The 13,356-nt window shown below is 42.4% G+C and overlaps 1 protein-coding gene across 1 annotated transcript; it reads right to left on the reverse strand.

The window, feature by feature from the left end:
• Positions 1 to 1,177: 1,177 nt before the first annotated feature.
• mmut (methylmalonyl CoA mutase) lies at positions 1,178 to 13,223 on the reverse strand. The gene is made up of 13 exons (XM_076083904.1): positions 13,100 to 13,223; positions 11,394 to 11,827; positions 10,840 to 11,207; positions 10,583 to 10,740; positions 8,299 to 8,470; positions 7,944 to 8,192; positions 7,717 to 7,828; positions 6,465 to 6,580; positions 5,018 to 5,133; positions 4,060 to 4,191; positions 3,820 to 3,967; positions 2,710 to 2,877; positions 1,178 to 2,062 (listed from the first exon to the last, which is right to left on the reverse strand). The coding sequence occupies exons 2-13, from the start codon at positions 11,788 to 11,790 to the stop codon at positions 1,934 to 1,936; spliced, it is 2,265 nt and encodes a 754-aa protein (XP_075940019.1). The 5' UTR covers positions 11,791 to 11,827; positions 13,100 to 13,223; the 3' UTR covers positions 1,178 to 1,933.
• Between the last annotated feature and the right edge of the window lie 133 nt (positions 13,224 to 13,356).

Raw genomic sequence — 13,356 nt, forward strand, 5'->3', positions numbered from 1 at the left:
TAAACACTGAACTATGAAAACAAAAGCTTTTTAGAAATCAGTGTGTCGCCGATTTTCATCGTATCACCAGTTTACTGCCGGAAGTCACTGTACAGAACAACAGCATATTATTAAATATAACTCAGCCTAAAATAGGATTTCTGTGTTGATACTCATGTCACTACACACCTCTCTGTGAGAACTGTTCTCATTTTGCTTTACTCAGGAAATGTATTTTTTTCTCATAAATCCATCTGCAGTCTAGCATTTCCCTTTTCAAACCTCCCCTTTCAATGAGCTTGACTGACTAAATAGTGTTTGCTGTGTAATGTGTAGCTTCTTTCTGTAACTACTGTTGACTGTGTTGAATTATTTTGAAAACAATTGTGAATGTAGAGCTATGAAACTTGAGCATATTTGTGTGTACAATCCATTGGTCACGTTTTTGGAATAAGGACTGACTGAATACAATTAAAAAATATGAATTCACCGTGATGGTTTCACTCGATCACACGTCAAGCCTCCATTAGGGTAAAAACAAGACATGAAACAGTTGCAACTGTGGGACTTGCATAAAATCACCTTCTCTGAAATTGTGACATTTAAGTCTGCTTTCTTAATTCCAAGACAGCTGGAAGGCAGTGCGCAAAGGACGGCAATATCTGTCACTGAGCGTATAAATCCATCTTAGGTGTGTCCAAAATGTCAATGTGTAAATTTGCAATCATTCCACACACACACAAATTACCATACTGTTGCATGTATGGAAACGTGAAATGCAGCTTAAGTGCCACATCCTCTGTAGAATAAAATTAAATAAACTATATTCACGTGTAAAAAGGGGGATGTGGATAACCTCAACCTGCAACATCAACCTTTTGAAATTCATGGCAAGAACATTGTCATCTGGTATCTTTCGTCCCCGACTGCTACCCTCGACTCTCGACACACGGGCTCATGGTAATAGTAGTACACAAACTCCAAGTTTTAACAGAGGTTGATGGGCCTGTCATTATGTTTTACTGGTATTTGGTCAGAAACCAAAGAATAAATAACCTAAATAACTGTGCTCATAATTGCTGCAAAGCTCACAGTATTTTACAAGTACATTATGCTCCACCCCCATAAAGCCAATTACCGCAATTCAGTAGTAATAACGTCAACGTAAAAACGGTGCCAAAATAAATCATGCTCTCAATTTTGACAAGCTCTCACCAGTTATGATTTAATATTTTTTGACATTCAGGCTTTAAAACACATTGAATTCACCCACTTTTCCAGAAATGATTGAATATCTAAGGTAATGCACATCATCTTTATACACATTTCCAAGGTTCACATACTTTATTTAGACCAAAGAGCGCTTCAGAATCTCATGTACAAAAATACTATTGTCAAATAGATTGTGATGACTGCTCTACAGTTTTTTTCTCTGAGCTGAAGTTGGATGAATTAAACATGATGCTTGAGGCGCGAGGACAAAAGAAGGCCACTTACACGATCGTAATATCCATGAACAGAAAACCCAGGGGTAGTAAGAGGTTAGTTCTGATGAGAGTACCTATCCATCTTCAACACACTGGCACTGAGAACACCCTGCTACGTAACTGAAGATCACACACACACACACACATTTCACAATAAAAGCATTACGTTCCGAGTAGGTCTATTTAAAGTGATACGGTCAACGAGCAAAACTAAACACCATGTTAGTGATGTTCACACGAAATCAGCAATCTGTGAGGATTCTATTAGTAAAATGCAATGTTAATACATCACCAACCACTCTTTAATCTTCATGACTGTACATTCTGCGTTTTAACGGTGGTTACATTTTTTTTTTTTTTTTTTTTTTACAATCTTTTGAGACGAAACTGTACAAGTGTGAGCTCCCACTTGTGGCTTTGTCGTTGATGCCACATGAACAGACGGTTCTTTAAGTTGTAGAGCGAGTTCACATGGCCTGCCGGATGTTCTCCAGGCTCTTCTCAATGCTGTCTATCACGTCCACTGAAGCTTGCGGGATCCTGGTTCCTGGGCCGAAGATGGCGCTCACGCCGCTCTGGTACAGGAACTCATAGTCCTGCATACACACACACGGAGGGGGAACACAGTTTATAGGAACTGCAGTTAATGAGAAATACATGTCGAGGAAAGAAGGACGTGCACAGCCCCTATGAGATTACGTTGTTTTCTTATGCTATAGCAGATTCAACCAGAGGTATCCTCAAGAGGAAAGGGATGGCAGTAAGACCGATGAGAACAGGAAGGAACGACGAATGAGCCTGCACTGCATGTGCTCGAGGACATCCATTAATGTGGTAACGACCATCATCATCATGAGAGACTGGCTCTTTGTCCACATGACGGCAGGATAACATTGTATGTGCATAATTGTAAGCTTAATGCTACATAGTTGTTTTTTGTCAGAGCGGTGTGGATTTTTGCAGTCAAGCTGACACCATCAGCTCACACAGCCTGAGGCTCATTTAAAGATAAAATCCTCTGGGCGGTCCTCTAGTTATTGAGAGAAAATGCCTCGCACGTTCTGGGAAAATGTTTTTACTGACTTTGAAAGACGCCACGGCTCGCTTCAGACATAAGCTCCACTAGACCCCCGACCCAATTACGGCCCTTATCGGAAAGCCTTCACTCAACGCAGCCACAGCCACTCAAAAAAGAATTGCATTCTCGACAATTCACAATAACCATATGAAAGTCAAACGTTACCTGTGGTGGGATGACGCCTCCGCAGATGACCAGGATGTCGGGCCTGTTGAGCTTCCGCAGTTCCTTGAGGAGCTCGGGGACCAGGGTCTTGTGCCCTGCGGCAAGCGTGCTGACCCCGACGCAGTGCACGTCGGCATCGACCGCCTGCTGGGCGACCTCAAGGGGCGTCTGTTCCCCCGAGAGTCCGACGTGGAGAAACAAAGAAGAAAACGCAACTTCTGAGTGAGGTGCACCAACACCGCAAAACACAGGCAAAAAAGTGAACTACAATCTTTTCAAATTTGTCATTTCATCTCGTTTTTCGTTCAACCGTCTGCATTAATGAACTGCTCCACTGACAAACAATCACAACATCAATCATCAGTAAGCTACTTATGTGAGAGACATCTCCATCTGCAGCGCGTGCTGTAAATCATTTGAAGGCTCAATGTCCCCGCCTCCTTGTGCATTTGGCTTGCCAACACTATGGAGTGTTGTTTATTTTTTTTGCCCTCTCAAGTCAGACTACAGTGAAACGTTCGGTACGACATCATCAAAAAATGGGGTTACATGTTTTTGGGGTGGTGTGAATTATACTTTAACACGGAGAATGCGAGCAATCAAACTGCTTACAGACATAGATATAAGTGGAAATGGTCAAGAATGTTCTTACTCGTATTAGGCACCTTCAGCACTCAACATACTATACAGTCTACTTGCCTGTTAACCGTCTATTTTTTACCATTCATTGAGTAATTGTACTTTCCAGTGCACCCGGCTTCAATAAAGCCCCAATTAAGAGCCCTCTGAGTGTCTGAGAGTTTTCAGATGCGTGTGTTCTTAAATACAAAGAGCTGTTTGGTAGAACACTGTAAGAAGAGGAAGTTTGCCTTTTAAGCGAATAACACTTAGAATATCACCGACGTATAAGGTTGCATCTATTGTGGGTAAATCTCAATAAACCAAAACAATACTATCCCCGTACATCTACTCCTTACCAACTTACACTATAACTATATACAGTACATTTACATCGTAGGGTATTTACAAATACATGTCAATAACTGACTAAAAGGCTTAAATGCATGGTCTGTGGTCTTTTTTTACTCCACTCTAGTGTGTGACTCTGACCTGAAACAGTGGTCCGATGTCCACATCAAAGCCCAGGTCAGCAAACCCCGTGGCGATGACTTTGGCCCCCCGATCGTGGCCATCCTGCCCCATCTTTGCCACCAGCAGTCGAGGGTTCCTGCCCTCCTGCTTCTTAAACTCTGCAACTCTGTGATTTAAAAAAAAAGAGATAAATCACCCAGTGGAGCAATCAGTCTGTGCACAGTGGTTGTAAAGATGCTAATTGGGTTTATTTCCTACCTGTTGAGGGTCCGGGCGATCTCTTCATGCTCCCCGAATTCGCTGCGGTAAGCGCCGCTCACCATCCTGGTACTGGCCTTGTGTTCACCAAACACTTTCTTCATGGCGTCGGTTATTTCACCGACCGAACATCTGAGAAACAAAAATAAAAGACTTCCCGTTTCAATAAACTGAAAGCAAATATCCGTGTTTATTCATGTATCTGTATCATTTATAGTAGTGCAGTATTACCGTCTGTGTCACAAGGCAGAAAGATTTTCTCTTGTTCTCATTTCCCACAATATCACATATCATAAAAAAGCAATGATCACGTAACTCTGGGGTAATTTGCAAGTCCAACCTTTAACCACTTATCCTGTTCAGGGTAGCGGGTTGAGGTTATTAAAGGTCTAATGGTAATCTGTCTGACGAGTGCCTCTCATCACGCCTCTCATGTGGGCTGTGATCAGCATGTGGGCTCTTTGTCATATCTTTCTTTTCTTGGAATAGTCTCATCAGTATCAGTGTCTATGTTAGCTTATCCACGTACGTGTGTGTGTGTGTGTGTGTGTGTGGGCCTCATATACAGTAGTTGGTTGTATCAATACTTCATTTCACATGTGCCCAATAACCTTTTAACTAGTCACTATTAAATAATTGATATTGATTAATAGTTCCTTTAAATAGAAATCTGATTTTGAGTATTCTGGCAGCTGTAAAAAAAACATTTATCAAGCTTGAATTACAACATCTAAATATTTGTAATTTAGCTAAACTTAGACTTCTAAAGTCATTTTAATTGAATCTGATTTTTCAGGAAGTTTCTCACAAAAAGAAAAGAAAACCTACAATTGCTGCGTTGCCACAGATGGGTTTGACTGTGACATGCTGCATGACCGCCTCAGTGTGAAGAAATATTGAGCGCAGACATGTAGGGGTTGATGAACAAAAAACCCCACGAGGATTATCTTATATGTACCTGGCTCGTGATGCCTCCACAGCCAGGGCCAAAAGGTTGCCCTCCCCGGTTTGGGCACACTCCTCAATGGCTGCCAGCCACTTCTTCGCTGCCTCTGGGTCACGACTATCTCTGACCTACAGCAGAGGAAGGAGGCAAAATGCCGTAAACATGGTATTTGGAGTTTTTTTAATCTGCCCTGCAGACAGAATCCACTATATACAGTGTATATGTGTGTTTAAGTACTCTTTAACACAGAAAATACATTTTATTACAGCGGATATTTTTGACTCATCATCGCAGGAAAAGCACAGGTGTTGAGTATAATATAACATCAGTAATTTCAATGTGCCAGTGAGCTGTGCAGTGAGAGAGCATGCACGATAACAGAACCCTGGGCCTGACACACAGCTGAATGGAATGCGGCCATCAGTAATTAAGGATATTAGTTGCACCTGTGTTAGACAAGTCCAACATGTCGGACTTTGTCCATTTTGCTCTCTCCTTTTGTACAAGTTTTCTGAAAAGTTATGCAAATTAAGGATTACCTAACTTTTGGTGTATTTAGGAGAAATCTGCAGAAAAAGACAAAGTGTAATAAATGTGTATTTTGGAAGTTTTCTTTCTGCTAGTCTAGAAGAAGACTTGTTATGAAAGCAAAATAGCCCAAAAGTACACGAAAAAACAATATTTTTGCCTGTAGTCTCATGCATTACTATGTTAACGATAATATTTTGGCATTAATAATAAGTAAGAGTCTTACAACTGTCTCCTGTGTAACCCAGTCCCCTGTAAGCCCTGATCACTGAACCCAGAGACTTTAACCGACACCCCGCACAGTCAGCTGGACATAAACCTACAGATGTCTGAGATACAGATGCAGCCGATGAGAACTAGTGTGCGTTTGTTCCGCCCCCACAAACTCCTCAAACACCGAGTTCATAAGTACACCTCAGTTATTGCCCATCAAAGAACATGAAGGAACTGCAGAGCTTATGTCATAACATTAACCTCACATCCTTCACATTTATAATAGTTTTGTGTTGATTAGATCAGTGTATATGAATTCTATAATGTATGTATGTGTATATATAAAATATACATATGATTCATATTAGATTGTTCTGGAGAGAAGATGTTGCTTTTGTTTTAAGAACGGGTGCTTTCTGTACTGCAGCATGTAATTGCAACTCTCCAGGTTCTCTGGCTGAGCTGTGATGCACATGACCCCCCTTCACCATCTCCGGTCTGTACCGCTAACAACGTTAACAAGGGCGACAATACCAAAACAAACACAGCAAATAACTAATGGATGATATGTGTGTATGTGTGTAATATATAGCGGGGCTCAAGTCCTCACAACACATTACATGAAGGTCTCCAGTGAGTAGAAAGTGCTTTCTTTGCATGCGGTATGGTAAACAGCAGCGCTACTCTTTAGATGCCTCTCTTTGATTCTCACACTCACCTTTTTCAGCTTTTCAATCTGTTTCTGACGCACAAAGGTGTTATCTATAGACAGCACCTCCACAGTCTCCTCTTTTTCCAGACGGTACTTGTTCACCCCGACAATGACCTCTGACCCTGAAGACAAAGAAAAAACCCACGTGAGAAGATTACAGGCCAGTTCTGACCTGAAGCATCATCAAGACATCAAGCATAAAGGAGCAATGTATGACGTGTAACATCCCATCTCACCGTTTCTCAGTTAACTGTATTATTTCCTACATAAATCTACCAGAAACCCGGTTTACACACTTCACCTTCACAGGCTGTGAACAATGGCTCTCAGAACAATGGCTCTCAGCTGTGATATAATAACTATTTATACATAACGATTGTTTACCACGGCTTGTCTCAAGCTATTGCTTAACTACTATTCAGTGGAGATAACATCAATTCTGGGAATCTATCTTCAAATAATTGAATTCTTGACGTTATCCCTTCTGAAAATGATAATGTGATAATACCCTCCTTCACCATCTTACGGACCAAAATGCAGATGCCGTGTATTTCATGGTGAGCTTACAAAATAGTTTGTTGACAATAATTGCTATGAACATTTAAATGTTCAAAATACTTTTTTAAAAAAACAGACAGAAGCTTCTAATTCATCAAAAGATCCCAAAATGTGACATCTCATGATCTGACCACAATGTAGGAGAACTAAAAATGATCGGAGAGCGTAACGTGTCAAATCAGAGCTGGAAACCAACGTCAACAGCAGCAAAGACCTGCTTGTTGGGCGACACAATGAATCACAGTTGAACGTCAATGAGCGCAGGCCTCAGGGGGTGATGGGGGAGAGATGCACAATCTGTGAAGGTTAATCTGGGCTCCATCGCAGACACTTCTGGCATCATGTGACGCAAGTACAATCCCACAGAAACACAAAGACGGCTCAGTTAGTCTGCCTGATGACAAACCTCGTCAGATGCATACACATCTCCTGGCGCCAGATGATTTGTCAGGACAAACAAGAACCAAGAATCAAAACCTATAACCTAAAAAAAGGTTAAGATGATTTAAATATTTCATGCCAAATTTGGAAATAAATGGGAGGATTTCAGACAGGATGAAGGAGCTGCACACTTGAATAAAACTTCCATTTGACATTCCGCTGTAGCTCTGATAAGTGAAGCACGAAGTACTGGAGGCAGAGGATGAAAGAATGAGGGGCGTTAAGCCAATAAGCTTATGATACATTCATACAGTCATACCGGAGTCAATGCGGGCCTGTCTGCGAGCAGCACATTCCTCAATACGAAGTTTGGGGATGCCCTCTGCCACGGCTCTGGCCATGCCTCCCACCTCTTCAATTTCTTTGATGAACTGTAAGAAGGAAAACACAGCATGTAAAAGAGGGCCTCGATGACGCGATGGATTACTTCTGTAGACGTGTATACCGACGTTCATCTCACAAGACAACATGGTTTCACTGACAAACCTTTAAAGCTTTGTTATAGACGTCGTCCGTGAGCGCTTCCATCATGTGCGATCCCCCCCAGGGATCGGCCACATTGGGGATGCCCGACTCTTCCTGGATGATGATCTGGGTGTTCCTGGCGATGCGGGCGCTCTTCACCGTGGGCAAACCCAGAGCTTCGTCGAACGAGTTGGTGTGAAGCGACTGGGTGCCCCCGAACACAGCTGCCATGGCCTCAATCACTGTACGGACCACGTTGTTGTACGGATCCTGAGAGGAGGGTTCAGCGGAGAAAGTTCTGATTACTATGCGCTCAGTTTGTTTGAGCTTGATCTCTATTCACTTTAAAGGACTTTCATCTCCAACTTGTATTTACTTGTTCGGTGAGAGACCAGCCTGAAGTCTGGCAGTGTGTGCGGAGGAGCAGAGACTTGGCATTTTGAGGTTGGAAGTTGTCTTTAATGAGCGTGGCCCACAGCCTCCTGCCTGCCCTCAGCTTGGCAATCTCCATGTAGAAATTCATCCCAATACCCCAGAAGAATGACAACCTGGCATGAAAAATAACAATTTGGTAATTTGCATATAGGCAAACCACAATTTAATGAGATCTAGAAGAGCACTTCTCATCAAGCTTCCTGACAATACCAGTATCCCAACCACCAGATACAGTCACATCTTCACCCAGTGGTGCATTTTACTATAAATAGATTGTAGGAAGGCAGATTGAAAGCAATTCAGAGCATTAATATAGCAACAAACAACTGTTCGCTGTGTAAAGATGCAGAGGAGTAATGTCTCCCTGAGCAGAGAGGTAAGCAGCTCTGCCTCTGGGTGTTCGCCAAGCTTCTCCCTGCTTTGTCTACACAGCCAGGCCTGCTCTTTAGAGCACGCTCGTGTATACGAACGTGCCCCGCCGGCTGGCTCACGGCCCATATGTTGGTATGTTGTATTGCTGTTCAGTAATAAGAAACCTAACGGCTGACTGGCAGAAATGCCAAAATATGTAAAATGTAACCTTGAGAGTCTCTATGAACTGCAAAACATCCTATTGTGGTCACAATTATATATACATATCAAAAAATGAGCTATCATTATCAAAAATGTTATCTATATGCTATGCATTTATGAAGAAGAGACTACCAGTCATTATGAATTGAGTGTTAATGTTTCAAAGGAAAACGGGCATCATTCAGCTGTGTGAAGAGAGCAAAGTAATGCTGCTGCACAGCCACGGTGGAATTAATCATTACACATTTTCACATTTTTAAAGTGTATCAAATCAAACAATAGATACTGCTGTAGGGGAAAGAAAACGTATTCCTCTTGTAAAGAAATTATGCAAACTTCTAACCTCCATCCTCATGAGCCCTTTGCTCCAAAAACACTATTAGACAGCGCCCTGAAAGCCCTGAAAGCCTTCCCTAGAGACATTAGAACGTCTGGAAGTACAACGTCTGTCAGACTAGAATGATTAAGTTTCAGTCTTTGTGTGCAGCCACGGGTAAGCGTGGGCCGCGAATCCGACCCACACGAGATAATAGCTCAGGGTTGGATACACAATAGAGTGACGCCTTCATATTGATTGAAGGTGGCTGCCTGTGAGACGTCACTTGGTGGAGAAAGGTAGAGCTAGACTGGACCTTCAACGATGTTCCTAAAGGACCGCATGCACAATCACCTCTGCTATTATCTGAGCAACGGACACACGAAGAGCAGATAATGGAAGTACAAGAAAAGGAACAAGAATTGGACGGAGGGCGGGGTTGGTGAAGTGGCACAGTTGTGTAATTCACTGAAAAGACCATCTACGGTCTACAGCAGCTCCAAATTATAGACCAGTTAAAAAGTAGGCAGCAAAAAGGTCACGCTACGGCGCGCAACAGGCAGGCTGAGCCACAGAGATTATGGGTAACAGTAGGAATACTGAAGGAGCAATTGACAGAAAAAATGTCAGTAAACACGCCCAATATTTAGCGCCTTTAGCCAATTTTATCCTATTTTCTTCTGTCTTTCAAATCAATTGGAAATATTTCTATAAACCACTATTTGAATGGTTGGATTGGACCAGCAGCATTTCCATCTGTCTTTAATTGAACGCTGATTCAGTGTGTGAGGACCATCTGGTGTTGTGACAAACAAAGAGGAAGGAGATATTTAATGCAGTTAAATGCACACCAGGTTAATATGCACGAGTCAAACATGCACAGTGGAATATTAATAAAAGACCGTGAGTGGAATACTGAACTGGGTATTTATTGACTGACAGCACAAGCTCCTGTTCAAAAATTGAGTGTAAAGTGAATGTCGTCACATCAAACCAGTAATTAAACCAGTAACACCATTTACTGCTGGTGGTGCTAAGAGCCAAGTCACACCTGAGATAAAAGTGTCATGGCTGACAGCTTGTGTCCCTGGAGAGTCTTTTGCTCGCTTTGTAGCATTTTGTTTGTTGCGTTCTCTGTTGTTAACTTAATGCTCGATTACAGCTCTTCCTGAATGAACATTGGCAGTAATATTGCAGGTCTTTGTGATGCGTTTATTGGGAAAATCTATAATGAAACAATATATAAAAGTGCATTATCTGGCCATAGCAGTGAGACAGAAATATGAAAATCAACACTGTTCCTCTCCACACATAACAAGATATGAATATGTTGTACCTTGGGGCAAACTCGTCGATGGTTAAGCCTGCTGTCAGACCAGTGCGGCAGTACTCCAGGCCGTTAGCGATGGTGTAGGCTACTTCCAGGATGGCATCAGCTCCAGCCTCCTGAAGATGGTAGCCACTGATGGATATGGAGTTGAACTTGGGCATGTGCTGGTAACATGGAGAGTCATTGAAATCAGCTGAACTCCCAATACGATGAGTATTACATTAACAACACGGTATAAAGTAAGCACCGCACAAGCAGATTACCTTGGTGGTGTAAGCGAAGATGTCTGCGATGGCGTGCATGGAAGGCTCCGGGGGGAAGATATAGGTGTTGCGTACCATAAACTCCTTCAAAATATCATTTTGAATGGTGCCAGTGAGTTTGGCTTTAGACACGCCCTGCTCCTCTCCGGTCACTATAAACATCGCCAGCACAGGGATAACCGCTCCGTTCATTGTCATCGAAACGGACATCTTCTCCAGTGGGATTTCATCAAACAACATCTTCATGTCTTCGACTGTGTCTATAGCGACTCCGGCCATGCCGACGTCACCGTGGACTCGGGGGTTGTCCGAGTCATAGCCGCGGTGTGTTGGGAGGTCAAACGCCACGGAGAGACCCTGCTGTCCGGCTGAAACGAAAGGAGACATGACATGTATATGACTTTACAATGCTTAAGTCATTTTAGTCTTTCCATCTTCTTTAAACTTGTTTTATAAATATTCTGTGTCATTCAAAGTGTAACCTCTTGTATAATTAAGTTTGAATCTACAGTGTTTCAGCTACAAATGTAAACGTACACAACAACAAGATCTACCTTTGATGTTATCTTTATAGAACTTGTTGCTCTCCTCCACAGTGCTAAAGCCAGCATACTGCCTGATAGTCCACGGTCTGTTGGTGTACATGGTAGGATAGGGCCCCCTAGTGTATGGAAATACTCCTGGCAATTCATCTGGCCGGTCAACTGAGTCTGCCTTGGTGTACACAGGCTTAATGTTGAGTCCCTCAGGCGTGCGCCAGATCAGATCTTCTGGGTTCTTCCCCTTCAGCTGTTTCTTAGCCAGACTGGCCCATTCAGGATGCAGCTCGTCCTGGTCCTGACACGGTGTGGAAGTGTGGATCAGAGCGCGGTGCGTGTGCACTGAGGAGACGGAAGCTCTCACCAGGCGCCGGGCAGCCATCACTGCACATGCCCTATGTGCAGTCAGCATGCTTCAATGTTGACTCAATCAGACGCACATGGATCACCTGAGGCAGACGATGACAAACGGACAGGAAGTGGGGGAATTATTGTGATGGTTGCATGTTGTCAGCTGGTTCTGAGGTAGGAATCGAAGTGTGGTGGAGGTGTCAGAGAGGAAACTACTCAGTATTCTGGACAATGCCTCTCATCCCCTGCACATCACACTGAAGTCACTTCAGAGCCCCTTCAGCCGTGGACTGAGACCACAGAGGTGCACCACTGAACGCCACAGGAAGTCTTTTTTTACCTGTGGCCATCAAACTATAGAACTTCTCAGATACTTACAACAATAATAGTAATAATAAAACATTTCAATATCATGCTCAATATTGCTTTTCTATTTTAGTTTCCATTAGGCACTGGTGTTAGTATCACTTTTTAAACACTTTGTATTTTACTTTTGTTTGTTTACCTTACTCTTATTGCTATTGTGTTTTATTTTGCAATGGTGTCAGTATTGTTTTTTTATTCTATTGTTTTTGCAGCATGGATATCATCCACCAAACAGCGTGTCTCACTTACAGTGGGACATCTTAGTGTTGGTTTCCTGTAAAGTTAACTTTGTCTCGTTAGATAATTAACATAAGGTCAACCGTTAACATAGCACAGTCTGACACACACGTGTCCTTTACAGACGATAAAACCAGTTGTGTTGGACTGATTACAACAGCTATTCAACGACATTTGAGAAATCCAACAAAGAACAATTGTAGCTATTTTTGTTAGTTAATGTCATGCTCAGTAGCTGAGTGACGTTGGGGCTATTATGCAAACCTGACGCGTAACTTCTCAGTAGGTTACTTCCCAGTCAGTCAGCCATATTGAGAATAACTCGTACAGGTGTGAGCATGTTTAACCGTTACTTAACCAGCAGCTTGCATGTGATGCAGACACTTAAAGAGATGACATTGTTGCAACATTTGACAACCTTTACAATGAGGCTAGCTAGCTTAGCATTGTCGACCGGCTGCACCACCCAGATATCCCCTTTTAGAAAAGTCAACGGGCATATAATGATTAAATCCCTGCGGACGACTGTGCCAACATTTTCAATGAATAGTAAAAAAGGCAAACGTGCAAGTTAATGTTGACATAAAGTCAAGTTATATAGCGGTTAGTTGCTCTAGCTAACCGTGGATGTTAGCTTGCAATATTAGCATTCGTTTTAAGGAACCACATATCCGCTAACATGAGACACTTTGCAGGCAACTAACGTTAACTACATTTTATTATTATTTACACTTATTGTTTCACATATATTAATATCATTTCCTGACCTTGCCGTCTGTTATGCTTTTTCAAAGTGACGAAAAGGCGTGTGTTCGTCTGTCCAATGAAGTCTGATAACATCACCTGTTAGCCAATAGCCTGCTAGCGTCAGGCAGTGAACTTTGACCTCAGACACCGGAAGTAAATAGTCAAAACAAGATTGTTGAATTTCGTAGAGATAAGCAATGCCGCCTATTATAAGCGCGTTCAATAATGTGTTATTTAAAGTTGCATTATTTTAGTTAACTGTGTTCTTCCCATTTAC

This window comes from Anarhichas minor, unplaced genomic scaffold (genome assembly GCF_050575085.1).
Source record: "Anarhichas minor isolate MPS153535 unplaced genomic scaffold, ASM5057508v1 ptg000136l, whole genome shotgun sequence".
NCBI lineage: Eukaryota > Metazoa > Chordata > Actinopteri > Perciformes > Anarhichadidae > Anarhichas > Anarhichas minor.

Bases quoted from the DNA above. Each gene is read 5' to 3' on its own strand.
- mmut (XM_076083904.1), bottom strand. From the start codon at position 11,790: ATGCTGACTGCACATAGGGCATGTGCAGTGATGGCTGCCCGGCGCCTG. The intron at 11,208-11,393 runs GTAGATCTTGTT...CTTTCGTTTCAG, and splicing joins CTATAAAGATAACATCAAAG to CCGGACAGCAGGGTCTCTCC. The intron at 2,063-2,709 runs GTAACGTTTGAC...GTGTGTATGCAG, and splicing joins GAGGCGTCATCCCACCACAG to GACTATGAGTTCCTGTACCA.